Source organism: Colossoma macropomum, unplaced genomic scaffold (genome assembly GCF_904425465.1).
Source record: "Colossoma macropomum unplaced genomic scaffold, Colossoma_macropomum, whole genome shotgun sequence".
In the NCBI taxonomy this organism is placed as follows: domain Eukaryota; kingdom Metazoa; phylum Chordata; class Actinopteri; order Characiformes; family Serrasalmidae; genus Colossoma; species Colossoma macropomum.
In genome coordinates this window covers 30,457,357-30,478,918 of record NW_023494804.1, presented here as the reverse complement: position 1 = coordinate 30,478,918, position 21,562 = coordinate 30,457,357, and the positions used below count along the sequence as shown (strand labels likewise).

Sequence of the window (21,562 nt, the reverse complement as noted above, 5' to 3'; positions counted from 1 at the left end):
GTGTGATGTGGAGAATATTTCAGCATTTTTTAAATGATTTCTCCAGCTAATTAGCAGAAGGCTGGTAAATAGCTCTGAATCTGGACTGTACTGTATGTGTACTGTACTGAATGAACTTTGCTCTTTTGTAGCTCTTTGTGATGTGCTTTAGAGCCGAATGCCTCTTCGCACCCCCCAAGCCCCCCCCTCGGCTGTGGCAGGGTTAATAAGCAGCTTCTGTGCTGCCCTGAGGGTGAGGAGGTCAAGTGGTTTACAGCTGCTTCAGAGGGAGGCCTTTCTCACGCCGAGCCTGTGTGTCTCGCGTCGTCACCCCTCACCCCCCCACACACACATGTAGTGCTCTTTTCAAGGGATAGTCACTTCAAATGAACTCTCTCTCCTCTGTCACTCTCCCTCACTCACTTGCTTACTCTTACAGAGCAACTCACACATACAGTCGTATGCAAAAGTTTGGGAGCCCCTGGTTAAAATGACACCTTTTGTTGATTTTCCAAGTGCAAGTAAGTTAATAGGTCCTCTACAGAGGATTATACAACAGTTAGTTCCAGCCATGCAAGCTGATTGGTTGAGAAGCTTATTTCACAAACACTGTCACTCCGCTGAGACGTCATGGCAAAGCAACAACTTTGACAGCTGTAGGAGACGCTCAAGCCATTTGAACGTTTTTACTTCTTACTTTGCCACAAACAGAAAATGGACACTTTTAAGATCACATTTGACCGACAGCTGATTTGGTCAGACGAGACTACACTAAATTCCCAAACTGTCATCACCACTGAGCAGCTTTTCAGTCGGCAGCTGAGACAGAAGAACAGCTAAACAACCTGGAATCAGCCAGAAATGAACCCAACACCATTCGCCAAACTAAATGGGCTGTAAGATGCTTTACAGACTGGCTGGAACAAAACAACATTAATACTGATCTGGCAAAAACTGACAAAATGAGTTAAACTTGATATTGCAGCAGTTTTATGGCTCAGTCTGATTTGGTCAGACTCTGAAGATCAGACTACACGTTTGGCGAATGGTATTGGGTTCATTTCTGGCTGATTCCAGGTTGTTTAGCTGATCTTCTGTCACAGCTGCCGACTGAAAAGCTGCTCAGTGGACAGTTTGGGAACAAGCTGCTTGTTAAGGAACTATTTGGTGAAGGAACTGCGAACATTAAAACATATTAAACGCTGCGTTCACGGCCCAGTTTATTAATTTATTACTTTATTTATTTAACTATTGTATAAAAGCAATAGAACACTCGAGGAGTGTGTTATCAGGAATGATCTATGGCGACCAAATCACAGCCGTGATGTTATTTCACGATAACACACTCCCTCTCGTGTTCTACTGCTTAAGTAATGCACAATTACTGTTTGCTGAATTTAACCTCGGGGGGAAAAAATGGCCTGTGAGCTCGGCCTCCCTGTATCATCCCTTGGACATCCTCTCACAACACATACCAGGTGAATTCAAATCCTTTATTGTCCCACTCAAGATATGTCTGGGAAAAAAGCCATTAAGCATTTAAAAGGTCACATTTAAAGCAGGTCTGTGTCTAATTTGGCATAATCCTGAAATACGAATAGGTAAATAAACAGTGTTTTGGAAACACTGGCAATCTAAAGGGGTGAATGTTGTTAGTGATTTGTATGAAAAAGGGGTATTAATGACAATCTCAATCTCTAATCTCAATTTCATAAAGAAATATAATAGTGGAGACAGTGGGAACTGGTGGCAATACAGGGTGATTCAGAAAGATTCATCAGATTCTAAAATGATTTATTTCACTTGTAAATCGTTACAGATCAATGCAGTGAACTGTAAATGGTTTAAATGAGCATAAAGTTTATTATGTAATTGTACAAGGTCTCAGTATGAACCTCCTTCAGCTGTACAGACAACATCAACACCATAGTCAGATTCATCCCATACTGGATTGAGCATGTCGGGTGTCGCTGCACTCACGGCTCTTTCAGAGCGATTTCGGAGATCATCCAGTATTGTGGAACCAACGACGAATGCTCTGAGCTGTTGGCGCTTCACTGCCCACGAAAATCACACTGCACAGTTATGACGGATTCACTCTTATTGAAGTGGAGAACGCAGAACGCTTTCTGCTCAGGGGTCTCATCTCCTCTCAGACTGAAGGGAGCCATCTTCCACTGACGGCCACAAACTCTATGACCCCCTCTTTCAGTTGGATTGTGATTGGTTCCTAGGCGCCTCACGATTGTAAAAATATGGCGTTTTGGAATCGGGTTTAATCTTTTTGAATCACCCTGTACTTACAAATGAGGCATTGTATTCAGGGTAAATTCAGTGTGAGGGAAAGCATTGGTGTTTTAAATAATTAACCAGATTTAAATCAGTTAATTAGTAATACACAGAAATCTCAAAATATGGCAGAAAGATCTGGGTTGTAATGTTGATGATGTGTGGTTGACAATCATGGCAAGCGTATTATTGGACGCCATCTAGACTTTATAGAATGGGCACAGCTGATAGTGGTTTGCACTGGAAATGTTACACAGAGACTTGTACCTTTTTTCATATGATTGAGTGCTGGGTAACGTATCCGTTCTGGGGTAAAACTCCTCAAATGTTGGGAAAATGGTTGGGTCTTACGTTACCTCTGCAACCCCAGCTTCACCTCCTTGAGGGTAGAACATAAACAGAATTACCAGTAGAACAAATAATGAGATTATTCTAATAACAGTTTGCATAATTACAGCTGCCTGGATAATACTGTGTGACCGAGAAAGCCCTAAATCTCCTGATTTAAAAGAATGGGTTGACAGAATGATTGAAATAGCCTCTTATGAGGTTGTACTGGGGAGAATTAATGGTGGGGGAAAAGTAAAAAACCTGGGATAATGTTTAGTGCCACATACAACAAAAAAACTGAATATGCAAACAGTGACTGTGAATACATGCACTCAATAATCTGATCATAATCAGATTTCTGCAGTCATCCGATTATTCAAACGGTCATGTAAACACCATACTCAGATCTAGAAATCTGACTAAACTCTTACTCTGATTTCTGTCGGATTTCTCAGGCTGCGCATGCGCGAGATCAGACGGTGGATGTCAAGAGACGCAGCAAAACACTGTTGGAGCGGCGCTGAAACCAAACACGAAATAAAGGATTTGAATATTCTTCATCTTCTAGATGATGTATGTTCATATTTTCAGGTAAAGCGGCGCGACGTTTAAAAAAAAAAGCTGCGGTATGAAGTTTGAGTTTTACGTTTACGCCGCATCTTTTTCTGTGAGTCATTTGGCTGGTCGTAAAGCAGAAATTACTGTCTGACTCATGTAGACCTGGAGTTTCTCATTATCTGATTACTCAAGTGTATGTAAATATGTTAATTGGATTACTGACAAAATCTGATTTTTTTTTATATATATTTTTTTTTTTGTTTTTTTTTTATTATTATTCAGCAAATAAATAAAAGTTGTGTACTGAAATAACTTAAGCTTGAGGATGTGTAGAAAATCACCAAAACACGTCATTCCACTGGTGTTCAAACTGGTGTTTGCGTACGACTGTATACACACAGACGCGCTCGCGCAGTGGAGTCCCTCTTTTCTATCAGCCGGGGATCCTCACAGCAGCCTCTCGCTGTCTTGTGCTCCACTTTGAGAGAGAAAGCTGTAAACACAGTTAAATCTTGCTGCAGTCAAACTGACACTGCAGGCCTGAAGAGACGGAAATTCCCATTCCCTTCTTTCTCCCTTTGTTTTCACTCTTTCACACTTTCTTTCTCTTTCCGTTGCTTTGTCTCTCTCTGTCTCTCTCTCTCCCTCTCTCACTCACTGAGACAGACTCTTACTCTTTTCTCTTTCTCATCCTTTCTCTCTTTGTCTGTTTTTCTCTCTCTCTTTGTTCTCTCTCTCTTTCTCTGTTTCACTATCTGTCTTCTTCTCTTTCTCACTTTCTTTCATTCTGTCTCTCAGTTGCTAACTTTCTGTCTATATCTGTCTTTCTCTCTGTCACTGTTCACTCTCTCTTTCTCTTCTTCTTTTTCTCACTCTCACTTTCTTTTTTTCTCACTGTATCTCCCCTAAATCTGTCACTCTCCCTCCCTCTTTCTCTCCCCTCCCTCCTCCTCTCTCTCTCTCTCTCTCTCCCGTCTGTCTTTCTCCCCTTATCTCTCTCTCTCTCTCTCTCTCTCTCTCTCTCTCTCTCTCTCTCCTATTTCTCTGTCTTTCTCCCCTCATCTCTCTCACCTCTCTCTCTCTCTCTCCCCTATTGTCCTCTCTGTCCCTCCTCTCTATCTTTTTCTCTGTCTCACTCTTTCTTTCTTTTCTTTCTCTCTCCTATTCTCTCTTTCTCCCTCTCTCTCTCTCTCTCTCTCTCTCTCTCTCTCTCTCTCTCTCTCATATGGGGCAGACAGGTTGCCTCTCCAGCTGTGTGTGTGTGTGAGATTGATGGCACTTACATTCTCTCATGGTTTGGGTGGGGAGGTGGGGGGCGGGGGGCTGCAGACAGTACATGATCCAGCTGTTGTGAGAGGGAGGGGAGAGGAGGGGTCAGAACATCAGGAGCTGAGGAGAGGAGAGGAATAGAAACAGAGTGAAGGAGAGGGTGAAGGAGAGAAGATTACACAGTTTATAAAAGACTGAAGGATCCTGTCATTCAGTAGATCACTCCATGATGACCGCAGGGCCCTGTCCATGACCACTGTCAGCTACGGATGCCTAAAGGTAACAAAACTCCGCAGTTTGACTTTAGGTCTTGCATTTTGCTCTGAATTCTAAAAGCAAATGACTGTACTCATATTTATCATCAGCCAAAGTAATAGAAAAACAGTAGAAAAAGTCTTGAGAATTTCATGATGTCTAATCTCATTTTCATGTAAAAGAGCCATTCCTGTTGTTCAGCTTTTAGCAGCATTTCTTGGTAACAATCAATATTTTTTTAAATCTTGAATTTCTCCAGACAATTCTGATGCACTAAGTTCTTAAATTGTTCACTGCTTTGTTCTCGTTTTTTAAACCTTTCTTTCCAGAGTTATATAAGAATACTGTAGTGGACAGTGTTGGTTTTTGTAAACTTTTTAAAGCAGGAATTCCAGAGTAGTGTTTGTGTTAAAGAAGAGCGCACATCTCCCTGCGGAAAGTACTTCAGCATGTGTGGGAAAATGGCGAAGGTCCAGATGTGTACGGTTTGTGTGTGTGTGTGTGTGTGTGTGTTCTGATGGGTAAGGAGGGGCAGCTGTCTGAGGTCACTCTGAAGAATGGTTGTGTATGTGGGTTGGACATCATCAGATGAGCACACTAACTTTCACAGGTTTGGAATAATTTGCCGTTTAAAGAATTATTGATATTTTCTGTACAATAATAACTTATTATTGTACATAAACCAGTGTGGCTTTAAAATAGCAGACTATTTGCCAAATGCATATTTAGATGTTTTATCCAATATTTCAACAACTCTCTGAACAAGAACATATTAAATGATATGTTCTGGAATCACATATTTACAATCAGTGTTTGTCAAGTTATCTGCCAGATTCGATCACCACTTTTGAGATATGATATAATGAGGCATTTTAAAATCTTCTTCAGCGCTGTTCATCACTCTCGGGCAAATCATGTAGTCCATCTGTTTCTCTGCATACTTTGTTAGCCCCCTTTTACCCTGTTCTTCAGTGGTCAGGACCCCCATGGACCCTCACAGAGCAGGTACTATTTGGGTGGTGGATCATTCTCAGCACTGCAGTAACACTGACGTGGTGGTGGTGTGTTAGTGTGTGTTGCGCTGGTACGAGTGGATCAGACACAGCAGTGCTACTGGAGTTTTTAAACACTGTGTCCACTCACTGTCCACTCTATTAGACACTCCTTCCTTGTCAGTCCACCTTGTAGATGTAAAGTCAGAGACGATAGCTCATCTGCTGCTGCACAGTTTGTGTTGGTCATCCTCAAGTCCTTCATCAGTGGTCACAGGACGCTGCCCACAGGACGCTGTTGGCTGGATATATTTGGTTGGTGGACTATTCTCAGTCCAGCAGTGACACTGAGGTGTTTAAAAACTCCAGCAGCACTGCTGTATCTGATCCACTCAAACCAGCACAACACACACTAACACACTACCACCACGTCAGTGTTACTGCAGTGCTGAGAATGACCCACCACCCAAATAGTACCTGCTCTGTGAGGGTCCATGGGGGTCCTGACCACTGAAGAACAGAGTAAAAGGGGGCTAACAAAGTATGCAGAGAAACAGATGGACTACAGTCTGTAACTGTAGAACTATGAAGTGCAGCTATATAGTAAGTGGAGCTGATAAAATGGACAATGTGGTCATAATGTTATGCCTGATCGGTGTATATATTGTAATAAAGCTACCATGTTGGAGATTATATGTAATCATCATAATTATTCCCTAAAGTAAGTCAACTGAAAGACAAAATCGTGATGTATTTTATTACTGTGAATATTAATTACCACACACACAAACGCACAAAGCCTCTCATGCTTGGTCAGTTTTATCTCTCTAAATGAGCAATGATCATTACCTCTGTTTATAAGCAGCGGACAGTGTATGTTCCAGTAGTCCTGATATTTGTAGTGATATTAATGGGAAAAATAATCAGGAGATTTCGCTACCCCTATCAGCAAGGCGCTGCTGGGCAAAATTGTTTATTTACACCAAGTCATCCATCAAGTCTGTAAGTGTGTATGTGTCCATGCGCAGGGAATTGTTTATGATTTAGATCCAGAGCGCTGTGTGTTTGCTTGAGAGTCCACTAAGTGATTTTCCATTGGCAGAGAATTGTCTGGTGTTTACAGCGTGGGAGTGCTTCTGTCACTAACCTTCACACTGCGCTGCATTGTTTCAGCCACTGCAAATACACTCTACTCAAAAACACTCCCTACTGTCTGTCGTCCTACACCTCATTTTCCACAGCTGGACTGTTACATGTGCATGCTGAGGACTGGGATTGCTTTTGTTCTTTCCTCTGGTAGAACTTATATGTTAGGCTTTCTCAGTTTATGGTCACTTCTTTCAACTCACTGTATTATATGGAGCTAAAGGTGTGGTTCTGATCACGGGCGGGTTCGGATGTCCACTTTGCTGGTCATGACAGAATGGCTGTTGCAAAATCAATGCAATAAACCCAGTGTTGCTAATCATACAGCGTATATGGGGATAACCTACTGTGTGTGTAATGTAATGGCAGGGTGATGGCAGTATCTTTCAGCGGGCGAGATAAGAGCATTGTCTTTGATAGAGCGGCACATCCTGTGGTAAATGCTTGGATTTCGGACTGAAAACTCTCATGGTTTAAGGGGTAAAGCTGTATGTATTTTTGTGTAATGGATCAGTGTATGAGCAAAAATTATGGACAGTAAAACTGTTTAAAATGTGCACAACAAGACAAAAGTTTGGATGCAATACCAGGGGTCTAACTAAAATGCAAATTAAACCACTTTATTTGCTATCATTTTGGATTAAACCTACTTGATAAAACTGGAAAAAAAATATTTTAGTTTGCATCTCCCTGCATGCATTTTAAAACTACGTTTAGGCCAAAACCTTATAACTGCAGTGAGACCGTGTCTCCAGCATCAGGCAACATATTCAGCTATTTATTGTAATAACATTCTGAGGAGGAGCTTTAAGAGCAGATAATGAATCGGTGTTTCATATAAGGTATTTATTTGTGTTGAATGAAAGCAGGTCAATTGCTTGTCATCACATGAAGTGATTTTTTTTCAGCTAACCATTTTATACAGTTTCACAGTTTCTCTACATTGACATATTTCACATTAAACCACTCTGAATGACTCTGTTTACCTTTTAATGGTTTAATTAAACAGAAATATTGAAAAAAATGATGGAATTCACCAAAAATAATTCAAACCTGCTGAGATTAAAAGACTGTTGCCAACAACAAACTATAGAGCCTTTTCTGATGTCATACATTTGACTAAGATTCAGGCACATTTACAGATAGACCATGAGGGGGCTTCAGCCCCTGCCCCTCAGACTGTGCATCTGCGCTTGGTTAGTGTGTATAAATGAATGTTTAAATAACTGTATTTTGTATTGCCTCCACCATTATTCAAGATGTGTTTCAGCAAGATGAGCCTAAGCCTGGCCCCACAAATAGTGCCTGGGTTCTACTAGACTTATTGCTCTTAGGTGCCCCCTCTGGTGCAGTACCAACTGCTTATGGTTCTCATCAGTAACTCAGATCTCTCATGCATTGCCACAGTGCTGGAAACTCCATGAATAAAGCACTCAGATCTCTTAAAGAAGTTATTCTACATTCTATAATTTGTTTAATTTTAATAAAAAACATAGTGCCTATAATAAGGAGTATTAATAATTTGCTATGCCAAGTATTTTGTTATTTTGTACAAGTAGAGTTATGAATAAGTGTAGAGATAAAGTAGTGAGCTGAGTAACACCCCAACTTACATGCTGGCATCTGGGTTTCAAGTCCATGCATAGATAATAACGTTAGTGCTTTCGGCTGCCGTTGGAAAAGCTCTTAATACTGTGTGTAGTTTTATCTGAAACATGATTACACTGTCACTTTTGATAAAAGCGATTACAGTATACAGTTATATTCAGTTTAATTCCTGTTCATATTGCCCTTTTTTCCTCTTGAGCCTTTACCCCCCCAAATATCTGTGCACAGGCCTGGTAACACTACATTTCTGCAAACCAGTAGTGCACTACTTTTGACCTGTAGTGTATTAGAACATTTAGAACATATATTTCTAAAGAGGAGCTCGGTTCAGCGATTATGTATGCGCTAATGAGCACTTATTTCTGGTCTTGGATTACAAAGTCGTGTGTGTGTGTGTGCATAAAGGTCAAGTGGTCTCTGTCCCATTGACCTGACTGTGTATCTGTGGATATGCTGGAATGACACTCCTCCAGTCTCTCCTTTCCATCTGCCATCTCTTTTTTTACTGCAGGAAATGTTGTTCCCGTTACTAAGGGAGACCCATCGATGTCTTCCTTGACCCTGTCTTGGAAACCAAATGGACAGGAAGTGCTCTAATTCCAGCCTCTTTCAGGTCCCTCCAGTGACGGACATGGTGCTGGCTTGGCCTTCTAGAGCTGGACAGTTAATGAAAGTGAGAGAGCAGGAAATAAAGCATGAGAGAATGGGGGGTAGCGGACAGAAGGGGGATGAAAAGACCTGAGAGACATTTTTGGAGCATAGTGACTTCTAAGGACACGTTCTTATGTAATGGGCGGCCCTGCCTGCTCAATCCAATGGAGAATGCCTTTGATTGGTGGCCTCTGGCCCCGGTGGCATTCACACACTCTGCAGTTCTTTTCGGACCTTTTTCGCCTCCTGCTGTCCGTTCTTATGGCTCTCTGCCTGCTACCGCATTGAGGTGGGCAGGAATGTGTGATGGGGTTCAGGCCTGGACCCCAGGATTAGAGCCTATAGCCACATGGTGCCACAGAGGTGACTGCTGTGTGTGTGGTTGACTGCACACAAAGGTGTGTTTGTTTTCTAAAGAATGTCCTGACTATGTAGGAAAGCCAGAGGGAAAGGTACACATCATCTGTGAACCCGTATGCAGTAAATGATAGGTGATGAGGTGATGATGCACTCTTTTAATGTCTCTAATGGCCATTCTTACATGACCTATATTCCTCCACTAACATCTATCCTGCATTCTTCAGTGATGCTCATGCTCTTATGTTTGTAAAGTGTTTTTTACAAAAGTATATGGGTTGTTTTTTTTTTTTACTGAAAAGGCTAAATCTAGGGTTCTAGGGTTTGGGTTAGAAAAGTCTTACTAAATATAGATATTCACACATTTCCAGTGTGTTTTATTAGCTAAACATGCAATACAAACAACATTACTTGGTCTTTAAACAGGCCATACTGGTATTTACGTTTTTCAGTTTTTGACATAATTTGAAAATACATGCTGTTCTTTACATTGTGTGTAAATATTACCATGAATGGATCAAAAGAAATGGCCCAGAATTACTTGGAAAAACATCTGGTTCCACTGACTTACATTAAAAGTAAAGTACGTTTTTTCCTTCTCCTGTAAAGTTACCATTTTGGAGATACAAGGTTTTGGTCCGACAGCAGCGAATTGTAAATCATTTGCCTATTTAAATAACGTGAATCAATTAAAGTGCTACATCAAAAGAAGCGGCAACTAGTTATGTGTATAAATATTCTAAACGTATAAATATGCTATACATGGCAACTTAGTAAATGTGTAGCAGCAGTTTTCAAATACAGCCTGAGTGCCTCGCGTTATTTATCTCATCAAATTGGAGCACAATAAATTGGCCGATTGCTGGTTTCATGTTTTAATCAAAAACCTGCCAATTCCAGTCTTGGATGATTCTGATTATGCATCACTACTGTTTACATATCTTCACTGTTGAAACAACATCTCTAAAATGATAACTTCAGGAGAAGGCAAAAGCTTTCTCAACTTTGAATGGAAGTTAGTGGAACTAGATTTTCATTTTTCAAGCAATTTCGGAGCTTTTCCAAAAATATTCAGACAACATGCCACCTCAATTGCACGCTGACATTAAAGTCACTGGGGGACACACTAAATACTGAGACATTGTGAGAATTCGTGTGAATATTTCATAGTTTCTGCTCTTCATTTACATTGCAAAGCTGATAATATGATTTGAACTCAAAAACTATGTATTAAATTAGAAATTAATGCAAAATAGAAGCATTGTGCCAGTGGTCTCAGAATTTTGGCCCCCATTGTATAAAGTACAAAGTCATCACAAAGTACAAAAACCACTGTATGTCTTTCAGTAGGTGGTGTGTTGAGCAGCAGTGTGGATTTCAGTGGCGGCCTGTGTGCAGGGTTTTGTTGTTGGCTGTGTGTAGATCCGATTGGCATGTGTGGCTTTGTGTCGGGGCTTTCCTGTCGCAGAACACATGAGATGCCAGGGGTCCGTGTTAATTAAACCGGGTGGCAGAAAAACAGCAGCGCTTTGTTCCCACAGCTCCAGAGTCTGTGATTCTTGCCCTCTCCCTTGCCTCTACCCAGAATCCCCTCTGAGCTTTAGAAAGCTGTGGAGTGTCTTTTATGTACCGCTAAACAAGCTCGAGGTCTCCTGTACACTGTTTGAAGGAGTTTCCCTATTGCTGTTCTGAGACCACTTAATCAGATTCTCAGAAGTGCGTGAGTAGAGGCTTGTGTGGGAGAGAAAGCGTCAATCAGAATTTTCTTTTTAACCCTGGTGTGGTGTTGATGTGTTGGATGGTCTGCTGGACCCACCACATTATTGTTTTTAAATCAATACAGCCACAACAATTTATGTAAAAATACCAGATGTTTATAATATCACAAGTGTCCAGCGTAGGGTTCTCCTTTAGCAGCTGTAGCCAGTCAGCAGGCTGTCCATGTTGTCCTCAAGGTTTGATGTGTTGTGCATTCTGAGATGCTTTTCTGAGTGGTTGTCTGAGTTACCATAGCCTTTCTGTCAGCTCGAACCAGTCTGGCCATTCTTGACTTCTCTCATCAAGATGTAGCCATCCGCAGAACTGCCACCTACTGGATGTTTTTCTTCATTGCATCATTCTGAGTAAACTTTGGAGACTGTTGTGCATGAAAATAGAAATACTGATCACATTTTTTCCTCATTCTGATGGTTGATGTTAACATTACCTGAAGCTGCTGGCCCCTATCTGCATGACTTTATGCACTGCACTGCTGCCACACGATTGGCTGATTAGATAATTGCATGAATGAGTAGGTGGTCAGGTGTTCCTAATAAAGTGCTCAGTAAATGTATATCGTATGAGTTTGGAGATGAAATGTATAAATCCTTTACATATGCTTGATCCTGTTTAAGTAATAACCATAATTAGATTAGTTCTCTTGAATGCTGTGCAAGTTTTTATTAGATTTATTAGAACGCTTGATATTATACACTAAAACGTGCTCGTTGTTGACATTAGTGTTAGTACTGGTGGCACCTTGTGCACGTTTGGGAGAAAGAGCACAGCTCTCGTGAGTGTAGGAGTCAGTCAAGCCCCAAATAAACAAACAAATAAACATGAGAAGAGGCAGAACATGTACAGCAGCTACATAAAGCTGCTTCCTGTGTGTGAGTGCGAGTCATGCTGCACCCTGCTGAGCGTTTCCCCCGATAGCCGTGTTTCCTCCCCGCGAAAGGCCCCATCACGTCTCTCTCTAATGGCTTCCATATGTGAGTGGGGATTCTACACAGTGGTTTTAACAGATCTCTCATGTCCCTGTAATTCGGCCGCTCCAGTGCAGATGACAGATTACACAGGCAGTGGCTGTAAAGATGCTGCTGGTGTGGGTCCTGTACCTGTGGTGACTGGAAAGTTGGTACTGTGCACTGAGTGTGTAGACATTCACTCAATAATGCGATCATAATCAGATTTCTGCAGTTGTCCGATTATTCAAATGGTCATGTGAACACCATACTCCGATCTAGAAATCCGATTAAGATATCTCATAAAGAGGCTGGACTTCTCAGTAATCAGATTTCTCAGTGCATGTAAACTCTTACTCTGTTTTCTATCGGGTTTCTCAGTCCGCGCATGCGCAAGATCAGACAGTGGATGTTGCGAGACGCAGCAAAACACCGTTGGAGCGGCGCTGAAACCAAACACGAAATAACGGATATGAATATTCTTCATCTTCTAGATGATGTATGTTCATATTTTCAGGTAAAGCAGCGCGATGCTTTAAAAAAAACACGTTATGAAATTTGAGTTTTACGTTACGTCTTCTTTTGTGAGTTTATTGGCTGGTTGCAAAGCAGAAATCTGATTACTGTCTGACTCATGTAGACCCGGAGTTTCCCATTATCTGGTTACTCAAGAGCATGTAAACGTGTTGATCAGATTACAGACAAAATCTGATTTTCTGCAATTATCAGATTATTGTATATATGTATTTGCACTTACTGTCGTAAGAAGTTAGAGCTCTGAAACTGTGCATGGTGTGTGCATAAAAGACATTTATATCTTCTACGCACACACCATGTGACATTTGTCCAGCACGAACATTTCAAGGAACAGTTTGACGAAAAATCAACTGCACTGAAAAATGCCGACGTGTTTGGTGTCTTGCAAGTTTTGTACTGAACCTATCAAGCTAATGTAGCCTAACAAGTAAAGTTTATATCTGACCAGTTAGTATCAGGAAACTGCAAACCTACATCAGCACACATTTGCCTCACACCTGCTAAGTAATCTTCAACAGACACAACAGATCTTATAGAAAAGGTGAATATTCATGGCACTTTTCATTGAGGCAAAAGCTTATAGTGCAGCCGGGCTGTGAACTCAAAACCTCTAATCAAGGTTTTAAGCAATAAAGGTTGTTTAACTCTATTAAGAGCACCTTAATAGTTAAACAAGCTTTTTCTCAAACTTTTTCTCAAACTTTTAACCCCCACCCCACAAAGCACTGTTTATTTACTTTCCCTGCCAGTAGCACTCAATGTTTGTATTTTTTAAAAAGGCTTTTCTGACATATTTTCTGACATTCTAATTATGGGAAATGACAATATTTAGTTGTCAGGTTCTTAAATTGTGAAGTTGCATCACAGAGTATATCATATTGCAGTGCAGAACAGTGTACAAAGCACAATAAAAATCAATGTACTAGGAAACTTGGTCCTGTTTTGTCCGTCTCAACTTAACAAACCTCAGAAACACTTAACATTGTGATACACATTGTGTATCCTGAAGAATTGTGAGATTGTATTTTTGACAAATCGGCCATCCTTAGCCTGAATTATTTCTGTATTTGTTTCCAGGGGTTCTCAACCTTTTCCACCCCAGGGCCCACCTGTGTATACCTACGAAGCATAGCGTCCCACAAGAAAACTGTGATCAACTTTTTTAAATACAGCTTTATTTTTATTTTCTTAAGTGCTGACACTGAAAATCTCAGAATTGGTGCCTGAAAACGATTTGATCGGCCATTCTGTTGTCAGTAGGTTTGCAAAGGTTGAAGGTATGATTAAAAAAAAAAACATTAAACTTGTTAAAAAGGGAGGAAAAAAGAAAAAAAGTGCATTGTCTCTAACAGATGACAATTAATTAGCCCACTACTGTGACGTTATTTGTACGTCTCTATAAATATTTATATTGGTCATAATGTAAAATTTAATTTATAGATTTAAGTGTAAATCTAGTTTAATTTATAAGTTTAATTTATAAATTTTTAGTTATTAAGTTAAACTTTTTCCCCACTTACGTTTTTATGACTTACAGTGACGTTACCAGCCCACTACGAATTACTGCCTCCCTCTGAGTGCCGGCCTGCAGACCACTAGAGGGTGCTTCACGGCCCACTGCTGGTCCGCGGCCCACAGGTTGAGAAACCCTGTTTGTGTCCATTAGCTCCAACACAAAACTGAAGAAGCAAACTTTATACACCACACCTTGGAACAATTGTTTAAATGAGATTTTTTGCATAGTTTTTTGTTAGCGCTGATGCTATATGTAAGCAGTGCCCACTTCACTGATGAGTATTTACACGCCGCAGGTTCTGGTGTAAACCACAGAGCCAGGAACACATTTCTCAGAGTTAGAGCAGATCAGAAGAGCCAGACGGCAGGTTGTGTTGAGTTGTAGTCCATGACAAAGTGGAGCCATGTTTCAGCCGACGGAGTCAGAGATTTAGCTCTTAGCAAACTGCCATGGAAGCAAGATATATTCTCCTAAATGATCTACCAAGAACGTTTTCTGCGTTTGCTGAAACAGCACAGGTGCAATTACACACAGTATACTGCATTTTTTTCTGTTCATGTAGACTTTTGGTTAATGACAGCCAGCTTATTCAAACATTACGCATTTCATCGCTCCAGCTGTTTGAGAGCTTTTCATTAAGTGGTTTGTGGGGCGACGTCTGCGGAGAGAGAGGGAAGGTGGGTGGGTGAAAAAGAGAGCGAGACGGTTTTTTCATTTTACAAATACCATTATGCTAATGGTAAGGTACTTAGCTAATGTTACTATCCCAGCCTCTTTCAGCTCAAAAGCAGCCAGTTTGTGAAGAGGTACAGGGAGATTCACTCAAAAGAGGCCCCGAATATTCTGTAGTAACTCTCTCTAGGATGAAACAATCTGGACGAAACAACATGCAATGAGCTCCTCAGTATATGGAGCATCGAACAAGCTGGGATGTCCCTACATAGGAGCAATGAGGTAGGCACCAGACAGCCGTCGCAATGCTTAACCTCCGTTTGCAACTTTCAGGTGCATACCCCCGAACCCCTTCACTCAGTCTCTCGACTTCTCATCAGGATGGTGGTGTACAGTATTGAGCAGTAGTATTCATGGTGCGAACCCATTGGGTCGCCAATTCATTTAAGCGACGTCAGAGTGAATGTAGGAAAAAATATGGTGTTTTGTTATGGTGACGCACCCTCAAAGAGTGTTATTCAGAAGATGGTACGGAAACTGGAAACGACGGGATCATTGATCCCTTCTCATGGTGGGGGCCGTCCGAAAATGTAATCGATTACACATACGTCAGGGTATGTAGCGTATTTTCTTGGTTCAGATTGCTTCATCCTAACAAGGGTTACAACAGAATATTCGGGGCCTCTTTCGAGTGAATCTCCCTGTAGTAAACTGATACCAAGCGTGATAAAGCTAATGAATGTCACATTATCCTTGGTGAGCTTATGCATATGTGCCCCCCCACCGTGTTGTGTAGCTCCGGTAGGCTGTGTCGGAAAAATAACGATGACTGGATATGATGTAACGTGGCTCAAGATGTTCAAGCAGCCGTCAAAACCCAACATCCTCCACAACAGAGAACGACTGGCAAATTACGTTTGTATTTTTATTGCTAAAATACCCTTATTAACCTTTCAGAGAAACGTTCATGACCCTTTTTTTGTAGTAGAAAGTTTTTTTTTAGAATTGCATGACAAACTGCAATATTCCACCCTTCCTTTTAGAGTAATCTGCAGGGAAGTTCATACTTTTTAAGGTTTTGTAGTATAAGAATAAACATACGATAAGGCAGCACTGTTTAATGCAAAAACTTTTGCTTTATAAGCACTTTTTGGTCACCAAATTACAACTGCGAGTCTTATTGAGCACCAATACAGCAGCGCCCCTCATCTCACACTGGGGCTGAATCTCAAACGGCTCCCTGCTCCCTACATAGTGCACTACGTAGGAGTTTAAATACTGGATCCTGCAGCCCAACAGAGCAAAATACAGCTAAGAAACAGTCATTTGGGACTCATCCACACTCCATAAATGATGCACTGTTTGGCTGTAGAGGCTAGAATTTCTAAACTTTCGTAGCTAGCTCACTATATAGAGAGTACGGAGCTGTTTGTGATTCAGTCTGGGTTTGACGCGACTTCTGACTGAAATATGTCTGAACTGTGGGCTGGACAGTACTCTGTTCTGAGAACACCAGCAGCGCCTCTGTTTGATTGTAACTCTTTCTTCTTCTTGTCAGTTTCCTTTTCTCAGTGAGGCTTCATGACAACAAAACATCCTCTCAGACCCATAGTGTTGAGTCGTCTTCTCACAGTGGAAGGATGAACAGAAAGACCTTTGGATTTTTTCAGATCTGAAGCAAAAGTGGATTTTGATTTTCCCTCAAAGATGAAAGCTTTAAGTGCTGTTTATCTGATGGTGAAAGTTTTGGTGGTCTACCACCAGTTTTGGTGGTCTACTTGTATAGTTGTTAGGAGTCTTGTTTTCTCTAGATCTTTTTTTTTCCCACTTATTTTTCACTTTTTTTCTTTTCCCATTCCTTTTGTCTAATTTCCTCAGAAATATGTTGAGAAAAATGAAAGACTTGTACTTGATGGAGTTTTTGTCTGAAAATAAATGACGTTCGCTGTCTGGCATTTTTACAGTACTGTATGTGCATCTTTATTTTCCTGGTATCAGTTAGAGGAAAAAAGTCTACATTCTGTCTTCTGTTTTCACTGGAATGTGTGTTGGGGTCAGTGTATTTATGTGTGTGTGGATGTGTGTGTGTGTCTGTGTGTGTGTGTGCGTAAAGAAATAAAGAAATCTCAAAAAAAAATCTTGGTTCACTGTTTTTCAGAAATCGAAGCAAAGGAGGCATGCGATTGGCTGAGGGCAGCAGGATTCCCACAATATGCCCAACTCTACGAGGGTAAGTGTGGATGATGTGTATCTAAACACTCACACACACTCACAGGAACACCACAGGACTTACTAAGAATGTACGACTCCAGCTTATTTGGCATCAAACACAGAATTGACACAAACCGTCATAAGGAAGGGGAGAGGAGGAAGAGGGGAGACATCCTGCATGCCAACTCATCTACTCTCAGGACAGTGCTGTACAGTATGCTCTCTTTCTCTGGTTCCTCCCGTCACACTGGTTGCCAGATATGTGTGACCCTCCCTGCTCCATCAGCCAGTTGGAACAGTCCGACGGCTGCATTGACACAGCTGTGCGCTCTCAGTTTGAAGTCTGCAGGGTTTTTTCCACTCTTCGGTCCATTCTAGGGCCACGCAGAGCTATTTCCAGCCTAGAGTTACTGTCCAAGGGGAGCGGGGGGTCATGGGAAAAAGGCTCTGCTATCGTTAGCTGGAAAACTTGCTAGCTGGCCTTTCCCTCAGTCTTTCCTCAAAAGAGTCGGAAGGGTTCTCTCTCTCTCTCTCTCTCTCTCTCTCTCTCTCTCTCTCTCTCTCTCTCTCTCTCTCTCTCTCTTTCTCTCTCACTCTCTCTCCCTCTCTCTCCCCCCCTGCATCCTCCCCTCCTGCTTCTCTTCATGACCCCTCCTTATGGCAGTTTGCGTCAGTCTTACACTTAATGCCAAGTAAACTGGGATTGCATAGTTAAACTCTCATGAGAAAATAATGGAAAACAATGAGCTGTTTATACATTTTGAGTCATCAGGCAAATATGATGATACCTAATGGGGCTGTTTCTGACTGGACATGGATTAAGTCTGCTACTGGACAAAAGCACACTGAAATATGTGGGGTTGAGAATCACTAGAGGGCCCACGATACAGTACTATCACCATGCAGTATAGTTCTGTTGTGATTTAGTGCTATGCGGCAATTGGATTCATTATTTTATCTGCAAATAATGTTCACTTCTCTCGTCACTTCGCTAACACTGTCACGTTTGTAAGAATCTGTAAACACATTTATAAGATGTTAGAATGCATAAGGCATTATAAACATGGTTATAAATACTTATAAATATGAATTACACTGAATTACACTGTATAGCCATGTTTATTATACATTATGAATTGTTAATATAATGCATTATAAGTAGTGTTAATAACATGTTATACTGTCAGTACCAAAAAAGTCAGTCCCAGCTTGGAGAGCATAAAGTAAAGACAAATGCAAAGTTTATTTACTCCCTGAGATTTCCAGTATGTTATTTCTCAGTGCTGGTGCTGTTAGAGCTGCGGGGCTTCAGTCCTGAATATTCAGATGCTCCAAACTGGCTGTCCAGCCTAGAGTTACTGCTACAGTGAGCTTTTCTTACCCAGCGCTTTCACTTTAAACACTGCATTACATCACAGCAAACCAAGGTCCCATCAGCCCCTCCCCTGAACCCCCTCTGACATCACACTGAGCGTGAAGTCACTGTGGAGTGAAGGCCTGGAGAGGGAGAGGTGAGATAGTAGAGTGCAGTCATTGTAATTTGTTCCCTCACTGGTTCTAATGTCAAGCGCTAGAACCCTTCACTCTGTAACATCCCTATACTACAGTACAGTAATGCTAATTTCTTCTAGCATTCTATTGGATATGCAGTGTTAAGTTAGCGCTGAGCTAACGGTGGTGTACATTGACTTTCCCACATTGGGTAAAACACTGATGCAGCACTAGTTTAAACTCTGACATTTGAAGCCTGTAATGTGCTTTACTGTGAATGTTTTAGTGTTTCAGTAAATCCTTCAGTAAATACTTCAACTTGTAGCCTCACTCTGAACACTGGAGGAGGCTTTAGTACAGTACGCTTCACTTTACTTAGAGCGGACAAATACGACTTACGAGCTCTTATAATTTGTTATGATCAGTACTTATAATGCATTATGTTAACAATTCATAATGCATAATAAGCATGGCTGTAATATGTAATGCAAATATTTATAGCCATGTTTATGATGCCTTATGAATGCATTGTAACATGTTATGAATGTGTTTATAGATGCTTACAAACGTGACATTCATAGAAAATGTTACCGAAACTTCTTACATTTCCATATTCAGCAGATGAACCTATCCGGACCAGTTTAAAAGGGGAGGTTAATGTAGCACTGCGAGGAGTCCAAACTATTGCTAAAGTAATGGCACCCATACCTGTCCAGGGAATTGAACCCTGCTTTGCAGTGTGCTACTCAACCATTCCTACACTACTCATGTAAGCCTTGGGCTCACCAAGAAAAAGACTCTGGCGGAATCTTGTGGGCTAAAATATATCAATACTTTGGCCTTTTTTCACTCAAAGCTTTTAGTTCTACCAGTTTGTGCCAAATAACTTAATTGTTTGCTTTTTTGAAACAAGTGAAATGGATTGGGTCACTGATTGAACATATTTTAATTGCAGAAATAGTGAAAATGACAATATGAATTGTCTGTTTAGTTTTGCAGTGGAGCTACAAAACTAATGTTGCTAATAAAAGCTTGAAACCCACTTGTGTAAACAGCGTGACTGAATCATAACACACTTGCCTCAAACCGTGTTGAGTTGTTAAGTAATATCAAATAGACTTGTTTGTTTGTCAACAGTAAGGTTTCAGGATGGTTGCTGCTACTCTTAAGCTATGCTGTTGTTCGTTTTGACACATTATCCTCATATTTCCAGTGCAAAGCTAAAGAAGCAAACTTCAGACACCAAACATGTCTCGGCTGATTCAGTACATTTGGGCTAAGGGACATTTTATTTCTGAACTGTTCTTTTACACAAGACAGCTTGGTAATCTGGGTGCTTTCTTCTACAGATTCCCAGTTTCCCATTGACATATCTGCTGTCAAAAAGGACCATGACTTCCTCGACAAAGATCTGGTGGAGCCCCTGTGCCGGTAAGAGAGTGGAATTTTGAGAAGTTAAGTGACCCTTATTAGTCCAACAACAGGGTATTTCACTTCTGCATTTTAACCCATCCGTGCAGTGAAACACCACATACACACTAGTGAACACACACACTAGGGGGCAGTGAGCACACTTGCCCGGAGCAGTGGGCAGCCCTATCCACAGCGCCCGGGGAGCAGTTGGGGGTTAGGTGTCTTGCTCAAGGGTACTTCAGTCACGTACTGTTGGCTGTGGGGATCAATCCGGCTACCTTCCAGTCACAGGGCTGGTTCCCTAAGCTCCAACCCATGACTGAGTATGTACATGCCCATTTAAAATGATAGCTCTCTAATCTTAACTATATATTTTCCAAATACAAAGTGCTCATGCATCCCTAGAAGAATAATGGTACATGTCCACTTGCACTTTTACTTGCCTCATTTCAGTGTACCAGGTTTCTCTGCTTGCTGTTGGTGAGGGGTTATTATGTCATATTTGTTATGGAAATGAAGGAACCATATCAACCATATCTGGGACAGTTTTGTATTTGTTTTAATGTAACACAAAAGCTTGCGGTGAGAATGAAATACAGACTTATGCTTTTAAGCTCTAGCAGTTTTCGGAATGCGTCAGTCCTGTACAAAAGTTTAAAAGAATAGAAAATAGTAAAATTACTTGCCCATGGAACTCGTTAAAACGTCTAACGTGGTGTTTTTTCATGTTTAGAGGACAGCATGGGTAATGTTTGTTTTAATGTTTGCACTGTGTTTGCCAGCAGGATTATTGTTTTTTTGTTTACATTTTCACCCTAAAGCACAAGTGTAGCCTTGCTTGACTCTACACATCATTATTTAATAAAGCATTAATTGCAGTTATTTACATGACAGTTCATTTCCAGCTAAAATTTAATGATTGACAGTTCAATTTCATTGTTGTGTAAGCGTTATTTTTTGTTTCCACTGTGTTGCATTTTGTTTGCAGTCTTTTTTTGCATTAGGAATAAAAAATTCTAATTCCTAATTCCATTAGAAATGCATCAGTATTCAAAGAGAAAGTATGACAGAGGGAATGGCTGACCTGTATGAATGTGAAAGTGGTCAGGAAAGCCTGTACTGGCCCTGTAGTGGCGCTGGGCCAGTGGCAACCCCACCTCTGGAGCTGTCTGACCCGTGTCCTCCATAAAGTGTGTCTGTCTCCGCCGCTTTGATCCCTAATGTTTCCCCTCTGGAGCCCACTCTGATGTCCCTCTCACAGGCCGGAGGGAGCCTTAGGGGGCCAGGGCCTGGCGCTAGACACTAACAGATGGCTGTGTGTGTGTTGCGTGAGTGAGTAGCAGCCGTGAGGATTTCTAGCAGGTTGTCTCTTCTTTAATGACAGTAATGACAGCGTTAGTGACATCTGAAAGCTTTACTGCCACAGAATACACACACCTCTTCAGAACTGCAGTCTGCAGACGTTAAAATGGAAACGTGAGCATGTGCGACCGCAGCACACCAGCGCAAACACCCTGATTTTCTTCATAATTGCAGCAGTCTGGGCCCCTGATGTTTAATAAGGC

General features: G+C 41.2%; 1 protein-coding gene across 3 annotated transcripts in view; it reads left to right on the top strand.

Moving 5' to 3' along the window:
• Window positions 1–21,562, top strand: part of stard13a (StAR-related lipid transfer (START) domain containing 13a) — a 125,516-nt gene that overhangs the window by 76,829 nt on the left and 27,125 nt on the right. For 2 of the 3 annotated variants that reach the window (XM_036594619.1, XM_036594620.1), the window contains 2 exons: window positions 17,041–17,112; window positions 19,934–20,015. In XM_036594619.1, coding sequence (XP_036450512.1) covers window positions 17,041–17,112; window positions 19,934–20,015 — 154 coding nt within the window. Of the gene's footprint in view, window positions 1–4,455; window positions 4,705–17,040; window positions 17,113–19,933; window positions 20,016–21,562 lie in introns of those variants that run through there. The other variant, XM_036594621.1, reaches the window with a different exon arrangement.